This window comes from Magallana gigas, chromosome 5 (genome assembly GCF_963853765.1).
Source record: "Magallana gigas chromosome 5, xbMagGiga1.1, whole genome shotgun sequence".
Lineage (NCBI taxonomy): Eukaryota > Metazoa > Mollusca > Bivalvia > Ostreida > Ostreidae > Magallana > Magallana gigas.
The window spans coordinates 20,394,816-20,409,767 of record NC_088857.1 but is presented as its reverse complement, the minus strand read 5'-3'; the positions used below and the strand labels follow the sequence as shown (position 1 = coordinate 20,409,767).

The 14,952-nt window shown below is 34.5% G+C and overlaps 1 protein-coding gene across 1 annotated transcript; it reads left to right on the top strand.

The window, feature by feature from the left end:
* The first annotated feature begins 1,959 nt into the window (after positions 1–1,959).
* Positions 1,960–13,282, top strand: LOC105339979 (26S proteasome non-ATPase regulatory subunit 2). Its single transcript, XM_011445782.4, has 22 exons — positions 1,960–2,066; positions 2,853–2,909; positions 3,013–3,177; positions 3,298–3,419; positions 3,623–3,847; positions 4,103–4,261; positions 4,530–4,674; positions 5,014–5,074; positions 5,173–5,319; positions 5,431–5,537; positions 6,333–6,460; positions 6,573–6,660; positions 6,749–6,911; positions 7,139–7,240; positions 7,362–7,432; positions 7,536–7,620; positions 7,748–7,830; positions 7,926–8,094; positions 8,356–8,577; positions 9,477–9,595; positions 10,046–10,160; positions 13,212–13,282. The coding sequence occupies exons 1-22, from the start codon at positions 1,989–1,991 to the stop codon at positions 13,277–13,279; spliced, it is 2,679 nt and encodes an 892-aa protein (XP_011444084.3). The 5' UTR covers positions 1,960–1,988; the 3' UTR covers positions 13,280–13,282.
* The last annotated feature ends 1,670 nt before the right edge of the window (positions 13,283–14,952 follow it).

The following is a 14,952-nucleotide window of genomic DNA, read 5'->3' as shown; positions in this document are numbered from 1 at the left end:
TTTCGAGCGCACCAATTTTGTACAAAGTATTCTTATTTTTGAAGGAAATTTTTAATAATGTCAGATATAATCCAACACAATTGTTCTTCTACTATCAAATTTTCCGCGCAAACCTCTAAATATGTTTTTTAAGCTTAAATTTACAGTCAATCATTATTTAAAAAAAAACAAAAACAATGCGTAAAATGTGTATTATATATATTATAATTGTTTTGCAGTGATATATAGGGCCAATGGGACGGGTGTGTCATTATTTATTTTGTATTACATATACCGTATGTGTGAAAACATTAGCTTCCGAAGACAACTGACGATGATGTAATAGAAGGGGATATTCGGAAACATAAAAGGTGTCAAGGGAGGGGGTATCCTGCGGAAGACGTTGGCTCCGTCGCGTACCCCTTTGATTAGATGTGTGTACACCATGTACTAGTATACACTGTGTGTGTTGTATGTATACATTGATTGTTTCGGTATTTTGTAGAAACTATCAGTAATGAACAAAAACACACCAAAAGGAAACGTGATATTTATAAAGGGAGCAATAAACAGACCTGTTTACAAATATTGGCATATATTCTTTAAATTATTTATTATTAAACAAGAAAATCTAATTACATGGAAAATTATGATCTAAGTTTGTTCTTATGATTCGAATTTCGTAATAAGTATCCAGTAAAAAGCTATGCATAGTTGTAGGTTCTTCAAATTGTCCTTATTTGTAAATTCTTTAATTTGGCGTAAACACCAAGAAACATTTATTTAAAGATTCTGTTTATATCTGTATATATGAACATTTGTTAACTTAAATTATTACGACCCCCCCCCCTTTTCTGGAATGTTTTATCTTTAGTCGATAGAATGTGAACGATTAAATGCAGATATATTTGCATACCTCTTTCCGAGATTCTTAAAAAAAATTAACTAAAGAAACCTCACCAAACAGGGGAATATGTTTAGGTTAATTCAGGTATATTAAAGATCCGAACATTATTGATTATTGATTCTGTTGATAAATTAGTTTCCTAAAATTACATATTAGTATGACCGTGCTAAATAAAATTAAAATAAATTAAAAAAAAATATATAAATTAAATTAATGTTTTCTTAAGTAGAGAGAGAAAATAAATGAGAATATTCACTTACCTTTTTCTTGCAAAGAAGACACTTCTCCATCGTACGAATGTCAACGAAGGAATAACACCCAACACCCTGGATTGACAATATGTGACGTAATGGGTGTGTGTGTGGGGGGGGGGGGGGGGTTGGAAGGTCAATTGGATAGATAATTGCCATATTGTTTGATTGATATTGTTTGATGAATATCAATTTCAGTGCTCATGCTTTGATCTTTGTATAAAAAACAGTTTACGGAAATATTTGGCATCGCTTTATATCAGCATTTTTATTTTTGTATAGCAAAACTTATTCTGGGACGCTCCGAAGTTAAAATAAAAAAAACATTAATAGCTTATGACTCGAAAACTACATTTTGAAATATTATAATAGACAGCGAAACTTAAAAAAAACCACCAAAAAAAAACCACCAAAAAAAAAGCAAGAATAGCAATTTGTGTAGCACTTGGAAAAAAGTCATTTTACATTCATAATATTTCAGAACGAAACTTATTTTGGGGCGCTCGTAAAAAAAAAACAAAAAACAAAAAAAAAAACAACGACATGATTTACCATTAGGAGCATTGGGAAATTGTGCTCTTAAAATTCCAATTATTACTTTGGGGCGCTCGTACGTGAAAAAATTTAATCATGAAAAAAAATCATTTGGGGCGCTCGTGACATACACGTGAAAAAATTTAATCATGAAAAAAGCAACATTTGGGGCGCTCGTGACATACACTTGGGGCTCGTGAATTTTACTTGGGGCGCACCAAGAAAAATTTGGGGCGCTCGTGCATGGGGCGCTTTGGCTTTGGGGCGAAGTGACCAGCACCCACGTTAACATAATCGAGATTCACCGGCTTCACAACATGGCGGATAAAAAAGACGAAGGAAAAGAAACGCAAGAAAAAGAAACAAAGAAAACAGAGGAAAAGGAACCGGAATTAGTAAGTCACAATGAAAGTTGTAATGTTACTGTTCTAGTCTATCAAATGATTAATGACGGTGTTGTTTTTTCATTGCATATTCATTGAACTTAATTCAAATTTGCCCTGTCATGCTTTGAAAAAAAGATCTGAAAATGTCTTCTTCGATATTGCAAAAATGTTTCTCAAAGAAATACGATATTTTTTGTCGCATGGAAAGATAAGATTTGGGATCTTTAGTTGTAAAGTTTACCTAAGTAAAGCATAGACTAAACAAAAGCAATAATCATTATCATTCTTAATTCGAATTTTCTCTGTTGAATTTTTACCACAATATTTTCGTATGACCCAGACTGTTTCTTGTGCACAAGAGTCAAAATGCCCTTCTATAATCGAATACTGCCAATTAAAATAATGCATCTAGTGTATTATGTGAATAAAAGTTTATATGTGAGAGAGGTGTTGGCGCATTTGATAGTGTCAACTGATTTGGACTTGGGGGACGTGGGTTCCAGTCTAGTCTCTCGCTCTTGCAGTAGCATTGTAACTTTGGGCAAGTTACTTTACTTTTCTTGTGTTAATGTGGGTACCTGGCACATTAGACGAGCTGGCTATGTGAACATGGATTGGTGAACAAAAAAGCATTAGCGCTGTAATTTGGCAGCCCGACTTGTATGCTCTCCAGGGAGTTGAGGATGCTATGGATTGTACAGGTCTTGCCAGGGGGTAATATGTAGAAGTCGTGCAAGGCAATTCACTTAGCAAGCAAGACTATAAACCATTAAACCCCTACCTTTTACTTTTTAGTCTGAAGAAGATAAACAGCTTCAAGATGAGCTTAATATGTTGGTGGAAAGACTCAAGGTATTTATAATGTTTATATGTAATGCTTGTTTCCTCAGTTTTAATAACTATTTGAAAGAAATAATTACAAAGTTTCATGAGAGTTGTAATCATTCTTACTCAGGAGTCTGATCAACGCTTGTATAAGCCTGCATTGGAGAGTTTGCGATCACAGATAAGAGCATCCACTACATCAATGACCTCTGTTCCCAAGCCACTGAAGTTCCTACGGCCACACTATGATTCACTGAAAGAAGTCCATGAGAAAATAAAGGATGATGAGACAAAGGTAGCATTCAGGAATTACCTCTCAAGTGAACTTTTCATTTTAATATTGCATTGTCTCAATTCTTCTGTGGATACTGATAAAGGGTATTATTTTTTTTTTTTATTTTTTTTTTTGTAACAGAGATTCTGCGCTGACATCATATCAGTGTTGGGAATGACTATGAGTGATGGCAGGGACAGCCTGAAGTTCAGACTGCTTGGATCTAAAGAGGAAATTGGCTCATGGGGTCATGAATATGTCAGGTATGTTACAAATGAAAGTATGAACATATCTCATTTAATTTGCTTCTTTTGGAAATGGATAAATTTGTACAAGTTCAGTTTTACTCTTTGTGTTAATTTTTTTTTTTATATAATTCATAACAATCATTCATATAAATTTGAAATATATTTTTTCCTCTAATTGTTTTAAGCTTTAAGTATCTCTTTTGTTTATGTTTTCACAGGCATTTGGCTGGACAGGTGGCCCAGGAATGGCAGGAGACGGAGGAGTCCAACAAAGACATGAGGGAGAACCTGCTGAAGATGACCAAGGCGATTGTCCCCTACCACATGGACCACAACGCTGAGGCCGAGGCCTGCGATCTCCTAATGGAGATTGAGAAGCTAGACTTACTGAAGAACTATGTGGATGAAAACGCTTATCCTCGTGTCTGTCTGTACCTCACAAGGTAAATTAGGCTTCAGAACTTGGTGTTTGATATGTGATAATTCATTTGGCCCTCAGTAATCTGGATGCTCTCTCATCAGGAAAAAATTTTTATATTATAATTCTACTATATTTTATGCTTACTTTTCGATAGAATGTCTATATAGTTGTTACATATGGCTATTGTCATTTTACGGTATTTATTTGAATGAAAGGAGAGAGGGGAGGTTTCACAGTGTATAAAATTAATACAGATCTTATTTTTTTCGTTTTTCAGTTGTGTGCCATATGTGCCAGATCCAGAAAACACAACTCTGTTGAAGACAGCAGTGGAACTGTACAGAAAATTTAACCAGTATCCCCAAGCTCTACGTTTTGCCATGCAGTTAAATGATATTGCTCTAATAGAGGAAATCTTCCTCTCTTGCAAAGACATGTAAGTAGCTTTATTGAGGCAGTGTTTTATATTTTATAACCTTTAATATTTGTTTTATTTTATTTTTGTAAGAATGAAAAGAATAATTAAAGAATTTGTGCTTGTAGTTCTACTTATTTGTATAAATGAGAAACTTAAACTTCACGAAGGATTGTATCTAGATTTTCTGACCTAATTCTTCTGTTAAAAATTGGGAAGACTTTGATGGATGCATGTCATAACAATAAAGGGACTTTTAACGGATGTAGCTATTTTTCCGACTTGACAGATTAATGCAGAAACAGCTGGCGTACATGTTAGGACGTCAGCAGATATTCCTTGAGCTCAGCGATGATGTGGAGGAATATGATGAATTAACAGAAATCATGTCTAATGCAAACCTTAACAACAACTTTATGGCTCTAGCCAGAGAGGTCGGTAGTCTTTAGTTGTAGTTTACATGTATAAATTGATTTTCCTGGGAGTGATAATGGATATTTATGTTCTGTATACAGGGAAATGTTTGCCTCCATTTTATTTCCTACCCTTACACTCTCATTGTCAGTTGGTGAATATAAGACTTTGTCAATTAAAAAAAAAGATTAATAATTGTGTTCATTAGAAAAAGTATTAGAGTATTTTTTATGAGAAAAAAATTGTATTTAATTAGAAATGCAAAAATAAAATGGGACAAAAATAAACCTGTATACAATAATGAGAAGAGGAAAAAATTTTTAAGGATGATGGCAAACATGTGATTGTTTTTTTTCCAGTTGGATATCATGGAACCCAAAATACCTGAAGATATATATAAATCTCATTTGGAACAAACCAGTAAGACTGTTTTTTGTTTTTTTTTCAATGAAATTGCCAATTTTTTGAATGAGCTTTTAAAATAAAGTGACGGTAATATGTGGATATTTTCTTTATAGGAAGTACATTAGGACCATCTAATGTGGATTCAGCCCGGCAGAACCTGGCGTCCTCATTTGTTAACGGATTTGTGAATGCAGGATTCGGACAAGATAAAATATTAAAAGAAGATGGAAACAAATGGTTACATAAAAATAAAGATCATGGTATGCATTTTTGCTAATGTTCAGTATTTCATAAATTTCAATAACAGTCAATTGTGTGAGAGAAGACAACAAGATGAGGACAGTTGTCATTGAGTAATTGTGATGTTTTAGGTATGTTAAGTGCTACTGCCTCTCTGGGTTTGGTGCTCCTGTGGGATGTGGACAGTGGACTCACCCAGATAGATAAATACCTGTACTCATCTGAAGACTTCATTAAGGTATTCATTTGTTGTTGCATATACATGTATTCCTCTGAAACAATGTTGGGCCAATGAATTTTTGAAAGACCATATGTTGATTTGTATTTGATTATGCATTTGACATTTAAGGTAACTCCATACCTATAAAATCATGGGTTCAAAGTTAAAAACTTAACTTTTTTTTAACTTATTAGACTTGAATTTCATCAAAAAATAAATAAAATATATATGTATCCATACTATTTAAGATGTAAAGTAATAAAAACCAAAGGCTGAAATAATCATCTGAAAACACACTTTTTTTGGTTTAAAAATTAAATATAAGTGGATGGATACTTGTTTGTCTATTTAAATTTTATTGCTTACTATGCCAGAAAACTAAAATTAATTAAGAAAAAAGAAAAAATTGTTTACATTAGAAAAAATATAGCATTTAGATATATCACTTAGAGAAAAGTAAAAAAGAGTTATTTCCCTTTGTTATTATTGAATTATGTCGAATATAGGGATGAAAAACGCTTCTAAAATATCTCCAAGTAAACAATGATTTGAGTTTTTGATGTGCACCTATGATAACATAGAAATTACAAATCTACTTGCAAGAATTTTAATGAATTCATGGTTTATGTAAAATGTATGACGTCACAGGAGGGTGGATTTACTTTAAGGAGTAATATCTTATAATACATTTTTTTGGGACATGCACATTTACATGTAAATACTATTTTAATTTATGTATTGTCACATAGATCTATAATGATTTGACTTATATTCACTGGAATATCAATATGACAAAGCAACTCTATTTTGCAGGCTGGTGCATTGTTAGCGTGTGGTATTGTAAACTCTGGAGTGAGGAATGAGTGTGATCCTGCTCTGGCCTTACTGTCCGATTATGTATCTCATAATACCAGTATGATGAGGATAGGAGCCATTGTCGGGTAAGTGGACAGTCTAGTCATATTTTGAAGATTAAGTCACATTAGACATCATTTTTATCCGTTTATTATTATATTTCTTACATGCATATGAACATTTCTAATTCTATTTTAGGCTAGGTTTGGCCTATGCAGGATCGAACCGAGAGGATGTACTAGCTCTAATTCTACCAGTGCTGGGTGAAAGCAAAGCCAACATGGAGGTACAGCTTTTGCTAGTTATCATACATATTTACATTGATCAATAGATTTACTTAGATAGATTAATGGAGCTATGCATTTGTTCTTCAGGTTGTTGGTATGGCCGCCCTGGCGTGTGGAATGATTTCAGTGGGGAGCTGTAATGGGGAGGTGACCTCCACAATCCTACAGACCATGATGGAGAGGCCTGAAGCAGATCTGAAGGAGACCTACAGCAAGTTCCTGGCGCTAGGCTTGGCCCTTACTTATCTAGGTACTGAAAATACTTGTCCATAGTTTATAAAGGGTCTGATGAGTTCAAAATTGCCACCTAATGACCTCTACCCTTTTCCATCTTCTTTGGACACATTTTAACTTACATGTAATCTTTGCAAGTGCTGTATAAAAATAAAATCTGCATTTTGTTTTGATGTTACAAAAGAACACGCTGTTATTTTATAAGCTTTTTAAATGATGGTCATTTTGTACTCTGTGTCACAGGAAAGCAGGATGCTGTTGATGCCACACTAGAGACACTCAATGTGATATCTGAACCCCTGAAGTCAATGGCCAGAATGATGGTGGATGTCTGTGCATATGCAGGTAGTGTACATGAGCTTGTGTACATAACTATGTGTGCATGTAATTCTCAGGAAGATGTTTTATTAAAAAGTGTAAAAATTTCAATGAAGTTTGAGATTACTTATCTTCATAAATTTTGCAGGGACTGGCAATGTATTAAAAGTGCAACATTTATTACACGTGTGTTCAGAGCATGATGATTCCAAAGACCAGGTATGAACTCTTCTAACGTCTTGTCATGCTTTACTTGATAAATTAACTTTAGACTTTTCTGGCATATCTTCTACACTGAGCAAACTGTTTTATTGTACCCCAGGATAACAATGAAAAGAAAGATGATAAGAAGAAGGATAAGGACAAGAAAGAGGAAACCCCCAATGCTGACCTGTCCATGCAGCAGGGTAGGTTCTGATTCTTATCTTGTTGAAACACTCCGCATTTTTATGTCAATTCAAGGAAAAGTAATTTGTAATTGTACCTATGACTGCAGAAAAATTGCATTTGTATGTTGATTATTGTACATTGCAGGCATTGCTGTATTAGGAATCGCACTGATCTCAATGGGAGAAGAGGTTGGAGCTGAAATGTCTTACAGGACGTTTGGACATCTGGTAGGATTTCAGGATTTGAATTTTTTATTTGAATATTTAAATTTGCATTACATAAATACTTGTTACATGTTCATTTTTTATTCTGAATCCTACAGTTACGCTATGGAGAGGCAGCCATTAAACGAGCTGTACCACTAGCGCTAGGTCTCATCTCAGTGTCCAATCCTAAACTACAAATCCTTGACACCCTCAGCAAGTTCTCCCACGACAGTGACCCAGAGGTGGCCCATAATGCCATATTGGCAATGGGAATAGCTGGAGCAGGTGGGTCATCTTGTTATACAAGACAAAGAATCATTTACATTTGTTCTTAGTTTTATTATTGGAAACTTTGAAGTCTGTTATGCAGTGCTTTATTTGAAAGGTTGTCAAGCAACATGACTTGCATGTTCAAATAAAAAGTGATTTATGATGCTATCTGATCAAAATGTAAAAGATTGCTGTACAAAATCTGTAAATTATTTTGTAAAGAACAAGTTACCATAATCATGTACATATACCATAAGTATTGTGTTTTTATTTCAGGAACAAACAATGCCAGGCTTGCTGCCATGCTCAGACAGCTTGCTGTGTACCACCAGAAGGACCCCAACAACTTGTTCATGGTGCGTCTGGCCCAGGGACTCACCCACCTGGGGAAGGGGACCTTGACTCTTTGTCCATATCACAGTGATAAAGCGTTGATGTCTCCTGTAGCAGTGGCTGGGCTGATGGCCGTTGTCACTGCCTGTTTAGATGTCAAAACCTGTAAGTCTTCCGCATTAATGTACACATTTTTTTCAGAATCGTTTTACTAAATGAATGTTTATTTCAATGTGGTTTAAGAAGAGGTTCGTACTTACCGTATATACTCGCCTATAAGTCGGATCTTTGGGAGTAGAAATTTGAGTGAAAAGTGGGGGTCCGACTTATAGGTGAGACATAGTAAAAAAATTTCAGAAGAAAGAAGTAAGTTATATTTCTTTTTAAATAATAAACAGATAAATGCATTGAACCTGTGATCATAAAAAGAAAAGTCAAGCAGTCAGTTTTTCACACCTAAGGTGATAATAGATATAGGGGTCATGTCACCTAAAACAACACAAGCCAACACCACAGTTTAAGGGGCTAATTACCAACCTAATCAGTCAGTAAGGAAATAAATCACTATCATCAAATTTTCAAAACGACTCTATTTAAATACTTGGTAGTTTTGAAGCTATTACCAACTTGTAATTAGTGTTATAAAAAATAATAACATTTAAAATCAAAAGTTATTAACATCATAGACCCATGATAGAAATAGTCTATAAGCAATTATGGGGTGAAATAAGGACAAATTTTTTTAGAACTCAAACCATGTATGAAAAAATGTGGTATTCTACTGAGAGTATCTGTACATCAATTGTCCTGAAAAAGTGACCCGACTTATAAGGGAGTCAACAGCAAAATCTTCAAATTAAAGCTGGAAAAAGGCAACCGACTTATAGGCGAACCGTACTTATAGGCGAGTATATACGGTACTAGCCTTGACTGATTGCTTTTTATTACGTTACTTGTTTTGGAGTCATGAAGTTTTATTAACATCACTGAAACTTAAAGTTTGCAGAAATGTAAAGAATGAACATACTTCCCCAATTACATGTACATCTTTGATTTAATTTCAGTAATTCTTGGAAAATCACACTACATCCTGTACCATCTTGTGTCAGCCATGCAGCCTAGAATGCTCACTACATTTGATGAGGAATTACGACCTCTGCCTGTTCATGTGAGAGTTGGACAGGTAAAATTATTTTATTAATAGCAATACTTTAAATGTAAAACCACATGCTGAACTATATCAGTAAATTAGTAATGTCACAGTTATGAAAGTAAAATTATAAAAGGAACTGTTAATATTGTTATCAGGGACACCAAAAGTTATGGCTGTATCTCTGCAAGTACTACTGTATACAGGGAAATATTCGCCCCTGTTTTATTTTCGCCCCTTTCCCTTGTTGTCAGCAGGCGAATTTAAGACTGGGCGAATTACAATGTTTCAAATGACCTCTCTTTAAACGCAACTTTGTCTGGGCGAATTCAAGATGAGGCAAATCTGTTAGGAAGTGTAGAAGGGTGAAAATTACACGGGGCGAAAATAACCCTGTCTACAGTATATCTTTGACCATACATAATGAGTTGTAAGATATACATATTTACAGGTCAGATATATGCACTGTACTTTGTTTTACAGGCAGTGGATGTGGTTGGACAAGCTGGAAAACCCAAAACAATAACAGGGTTCCAAACCCACACTACCCCAGTGTTGCTGGCTTATGGGGAGAGGGCAGAGCTTGCTACAGAGGAATGTATCCTTACAGACAGCAATACATGCTAAAAAACTACTGCTTGTTCTTATGTCTTGGTAAAAAAACAACAACAAAATCAGTATGATTAATATAAGTTATCAAGTTTCTTCAGAATAATACATACAGTGTTTTTAGCTCACCTGAGCTGAAAGCTCAAGTGAGCTATTCTGATCACATTTTGTCTTTCGTCCGTCTGTCCGTAAACTTTTCACATTTTCAACATCTTCTCAAGAACTACTGGGCAAATTTCAACCAAACTTGGCACAAATCATCCTTAGGCAAAGGGGATTCAAAGTTGTGAAAATTAAGAGTCACACCCGTTTTCAAGGGGAGATAATTAGAAATTAATGAACAATTTCGAGTAATTTTCAAAAATCTTCTTCTCAAGAACCATAAAGCCAGGAAAGCTGGAACTTGTGTGGAAGCATCCTCAGGTAGTGTAGATTCAAAGTTGTGAAATTCATGACCCCCGGGGGTAGGGTGGGGCCACAATGGGGGGTCGAAGTTTTACATAGGAATATATAGAGTAAATCTTTAAAAATCTTCTTCTCAAAAACTAATAAGCCAGGAAAGCTGAAACTTGTGTGGAAGCATCCTCAGGTAATGTAGATTCAAAGTTGTGAAATTCATGACCCCACAGGGGTAGGGTGGGGCCACAATGGGGGGTCAAAGTTTTACATAGGAATATATAGAGTAAATCTTTAAAAATACTTTTCTCAAAAACTAATAAGCCAGGAAAGCTGAAACTTGTGTGGAAGCATCCTCAGGTAGTGAAGATTCAACGTTGTGAAATTCATGACCCCCGGGGGTAGGGTGGGGCCACAATGGGGGGTCGAAGTTTTACATGGGAATATATAGAGTAAATCTTTAAAAATCTTCTTCTCAGAAACTTATCAGCCAGTAAAACTGAAACTTGTGTGGAAGCATCCTCAGGTAGTGTTGATTCAAAGTTGTGAAAATCATGATTTTTGGGGGTAAGGTGGGCCACAAAGGGGGTCAAAGTTTTACATAGGAATATATAGAGTAAATCTTTAAAAATCTTCTTCTCAGAAACTAATCAGCTAAGAAAGCTGAAACTTGTGTGGAAGCATCCTCAGTTAGTGTAGATTCAACGTTGTGAAATTCATGACCCCCGGGGGTAGGGTGGGGCCACAATGGGGGGTCAAAGTTTTACATAGGAATATAGAGAGTAAATCTTTAAAAATCTTCTTCTCAGAAACTAATCAGCCAGAAAAGCTGAAACTTGTGTGGAAGCATCCTCAGGTATTGTAGATTTAAAGTTGTGAAAATCATGATCCCAGGGGGTAGGGTGGGGCCACAATGGGGGGTCAAAGTTTTACATAGGAATATAGAGAGTAAATCTTTAAAAATCTTCTTCTTAGAAACTAATCAGCCAGAAAAGCTGAAACTTGTGTGGAAGCATTCTCAGGTAGTGTAGATTCAATGTTGTGAAAATCATGATCCCTGGGGGTAGGGTGGGGCACAATGGAGGGACAAAGTTTTACATAGGAATATATAGAGTAAATATTTTGAATTCTTCTTCTCAGAAACTAATCAGCCATGAAAGCTGAAACTTGTGTGGAAGTATCCTCAGGTAGTGTAGATTCAAAGTTGTGAAAATCATGATTTTTGGGGGTAAGGTGGGCCACAAAGGGGGTCAAAGTTTTACATAGGAATATATAGAGTAAATCTTTAAAAATCTTCTTCTCAGAAACTAATCAGCTAAGAAAGCTGAAACTTGTGTGGAAGCATCCTCAGTTAGTGTAGATTCAACGTTGTGAAATTCATGACCCCCGGGGGTAGGGTGGGGCCACAATGGGGGGTCAAAGTTTTACATAGGAATATAGAGAGTAAATCTTTAAAAATCTTCTTCTCAGAAACTAATCAGCCAGAAAAGCTGAAACTTGTGTGGAAGCATCCTCAGGTAGTGTAGATTTAAAGTTGTGAAAATCATGATCCCAGGGGGTAGGATGGGGCCACAATGGGGGGTCAAAGTTTTACATAGGAATATAGAGAGTAAATCTTTAAAAATCTTCTTCTCAGAAACTAATCAGCCAGAAAAGCTGAAACTTGTGTGGAAGCATCCTCAGGTAGTGTAAATTCAATGTTGTGAAAATCATGATCCCTGGGGGTAGGATAGGGCACAATGGAGGGACGAAGTTTTACATAGGAATATATAGAGTAAATATTTTAAATTCTTTTTCTCAGAAACTAATCAGCCAGGAAAGCTGAAACTTGTGTGGAAGTATCCTCAGGTAGTGTAGATTCAAAGTTGTGAAAATCATGATACCTGGGGATAGGGTGGGGCCACATTGGGGGGGGGGGGGTGTTAAAGTTTTACATAGGAATATAAAGAGTAAATCTTTAAAAATGTTCTTCTCCGAAACTAATCAGCCAGATGATTCTTTATAATTGTTAAGACTTTGGCTCCAGGACAATTCTTAGGCCTCACAAGAAGATTCAGAGTTTGATGTAGCTTTATATCTCATATATAAACAATTGTTAAGGATCTTTTTGAGAACTGCAATACTCAACATGTGATATGACTATAAAATCATCCTGTTAGAAAAGGGACAAATGATTATAAACATAAGAATATCCAGGGGGAAAATGGATTTTATTTATACAGGATCTACAAGTATTATTGTACATTGTCCAGATTGTTTGTATTATGACTCCATTAAGCTGAGTTTATCATACCTATTGTTCCTCAGGTGAGCGATGTGGCCCATGGGCCTCTTGTTGATAGTGACTTCGGTAGGGACAGGTATTACAAAATGAAAAATATACAGTGATTTAAAACAAAGGGTAATATATTAGATTCTAGTAGTTAGAAAATATGCATGTTTTGATAATAAAGTCAGGATATGGTAATTTTTTCCAAACTTTATTATTAAAAAGTCTTCTAATTCATAAAATGTATATTAAATACATAATTCAACTCTATTTACTTTTATTCTGTTGACTGCATATACCGGAACTTGGATGTATGATAATTTTATTCATATCGGGTCAGTATCTTGTTTTGAGGGTTTCCTTGACAGACTGTAGATATACCTTTGAGCCCCATCATGGAAGGATTTGTGATACTGCGAAAGAATCCAGACTATGAAGCTTAAAGTTCTCTGTGAAATATTGTCTGGAACATGAACATTTGTTAAGAAATTTGTGTCTTGTAACATTTATACATGTAAATCTATTGATAAAAAAAATCAATAAAAACATGAAACAAAAAAAAAGGTATTTTTTTAAGCATTGCAAAGGGTACACATGAATTTTAATAGCTTTCATGGATATGCAGGGATTTCCAGGTGGGGTTGTATATACCAAATAGCAGTGAAGCATTCAATATTGTACATGCATTTGCCTAGATTATTTCAATACAAATGTATATTTTCTGAGTATGGGTAAGAATGAAATAAAAACTCCTGCTCCTACTATGCATCTGCCAAACCAGATAGAGATTTTAATGTGTAACAGTAATTAGCCAATCTTGTTGCAGTTTGAATCTCCTAAGCAAATCACAGTTGTACTATTTTGTTTATATCATTTTTGCAGAGCTTGTTCACTGGCAAATTAGTGAATAGTTGTAGAGTGATGTATATGTATCACACCCCATCAGAACCTGCTACCTGTAGTATCCTTGACCTTGGAATGAAATGTCAAGGTTATATCTTGGTCACAGTGTCACAAAAGCTTTAGTTACTTGGCACATATGAGTATTATATTTAAGACTGCAAGTATAATTTGGTTACAGGTCCTTGTATTGATTGTCTTAAGAAAGTGTTTAAGGTGGTATGGGGCATCTGTCAATATAACGTAATGTGGATAAAAGTACATTATGATTACTTTGACAGTTTTAAAATTTTACAATATTTGACCAAACCATGTTTCAAAATTTTTTAAAAAGGTAAATATATAAAAGCCCTGGTAGCATTCAAAATTATGACATACAGATAAGTAGTAACCTATAAGGCTCTAACCCATTGCACTATGTTGTTAGGTAACAATTTTGGGAGAGAAAATTATTATAAAATTATGCTCGATTTCATTGTTTATTTTGATATAAAGTATGTCAGAATAAGGATGTTTGTCCCATACCACCTTACTATGGTTGAAGAATCTACAATAAATCTTTTTTTTTCTGCTTTCTGAGATAACTGATAAAAAAAACACAAAGTATTTTATCTTTTTAATTGTTAATTATCAACTATTGTTTTATTCATGGTCACACAGGAGCATGAAATGAGATTTGAACAGTGATACATTTGTATCTTTATTTTTTACATAAAAAATTGTGTGATTTTATAAATTCTAATATAAAAACAGCAAAATCTACAGTCCATATTACATGTACAACATGTGACTGGTAAATGTATAAAAATATATATTAATTTCTTCTATGTATAAACTGTAAAATGGACGGTATGACAGAGATTCTTCAAAGTTTGTCTACAATTCAATGGAATGTCTACATCTCATAAATAAAAAAATACAAAACATTAAGGTACTAAGGACAATAAAATTCAAAACTAAAAAAAAATATATAAACTATCACAGACCATAATGAGACTGTTTGGGGCAAGCATTGCATGTTGATTATGTTTGTTTGAAATTTTGTTTACACAATGTACATGCAAGTCAAACACTTTCAAAACATACACTACAATGCATACATTCATCATTACATACTAATGTTACACACACACACATACACATAAGCACAGATATGAATTATCAATTCATATTGTCAATATGGTACTAAGTTATAGTTATATACTTTACATGAATT

Excerpts from the sequence above, each read along its gene's own strand:
- LOC105339979 (XM_011445782.4), top strand. The coding sequence starts at position 1,989 with ATGGCGGATAAAAAAGACGAAGGAAAAGAAACGCAAGAAAAAGAAACA. Across the intron at positions 4,675-5,013 it reads TTATGGCTCTAGCCAGAGAG|TTGGATATCATGGAACCCAA; the intron begins GTCGGTAGTCTT and ends TTTTTTTTCCAG. Across the intron at positions 8,095-8,355 it reads AATGGGAATAGCTGGAGCAG|GAACAAACAATGCCAGGCTT; the intron begins GTGGGTCATCTT and ends TTTTTATTTCAG.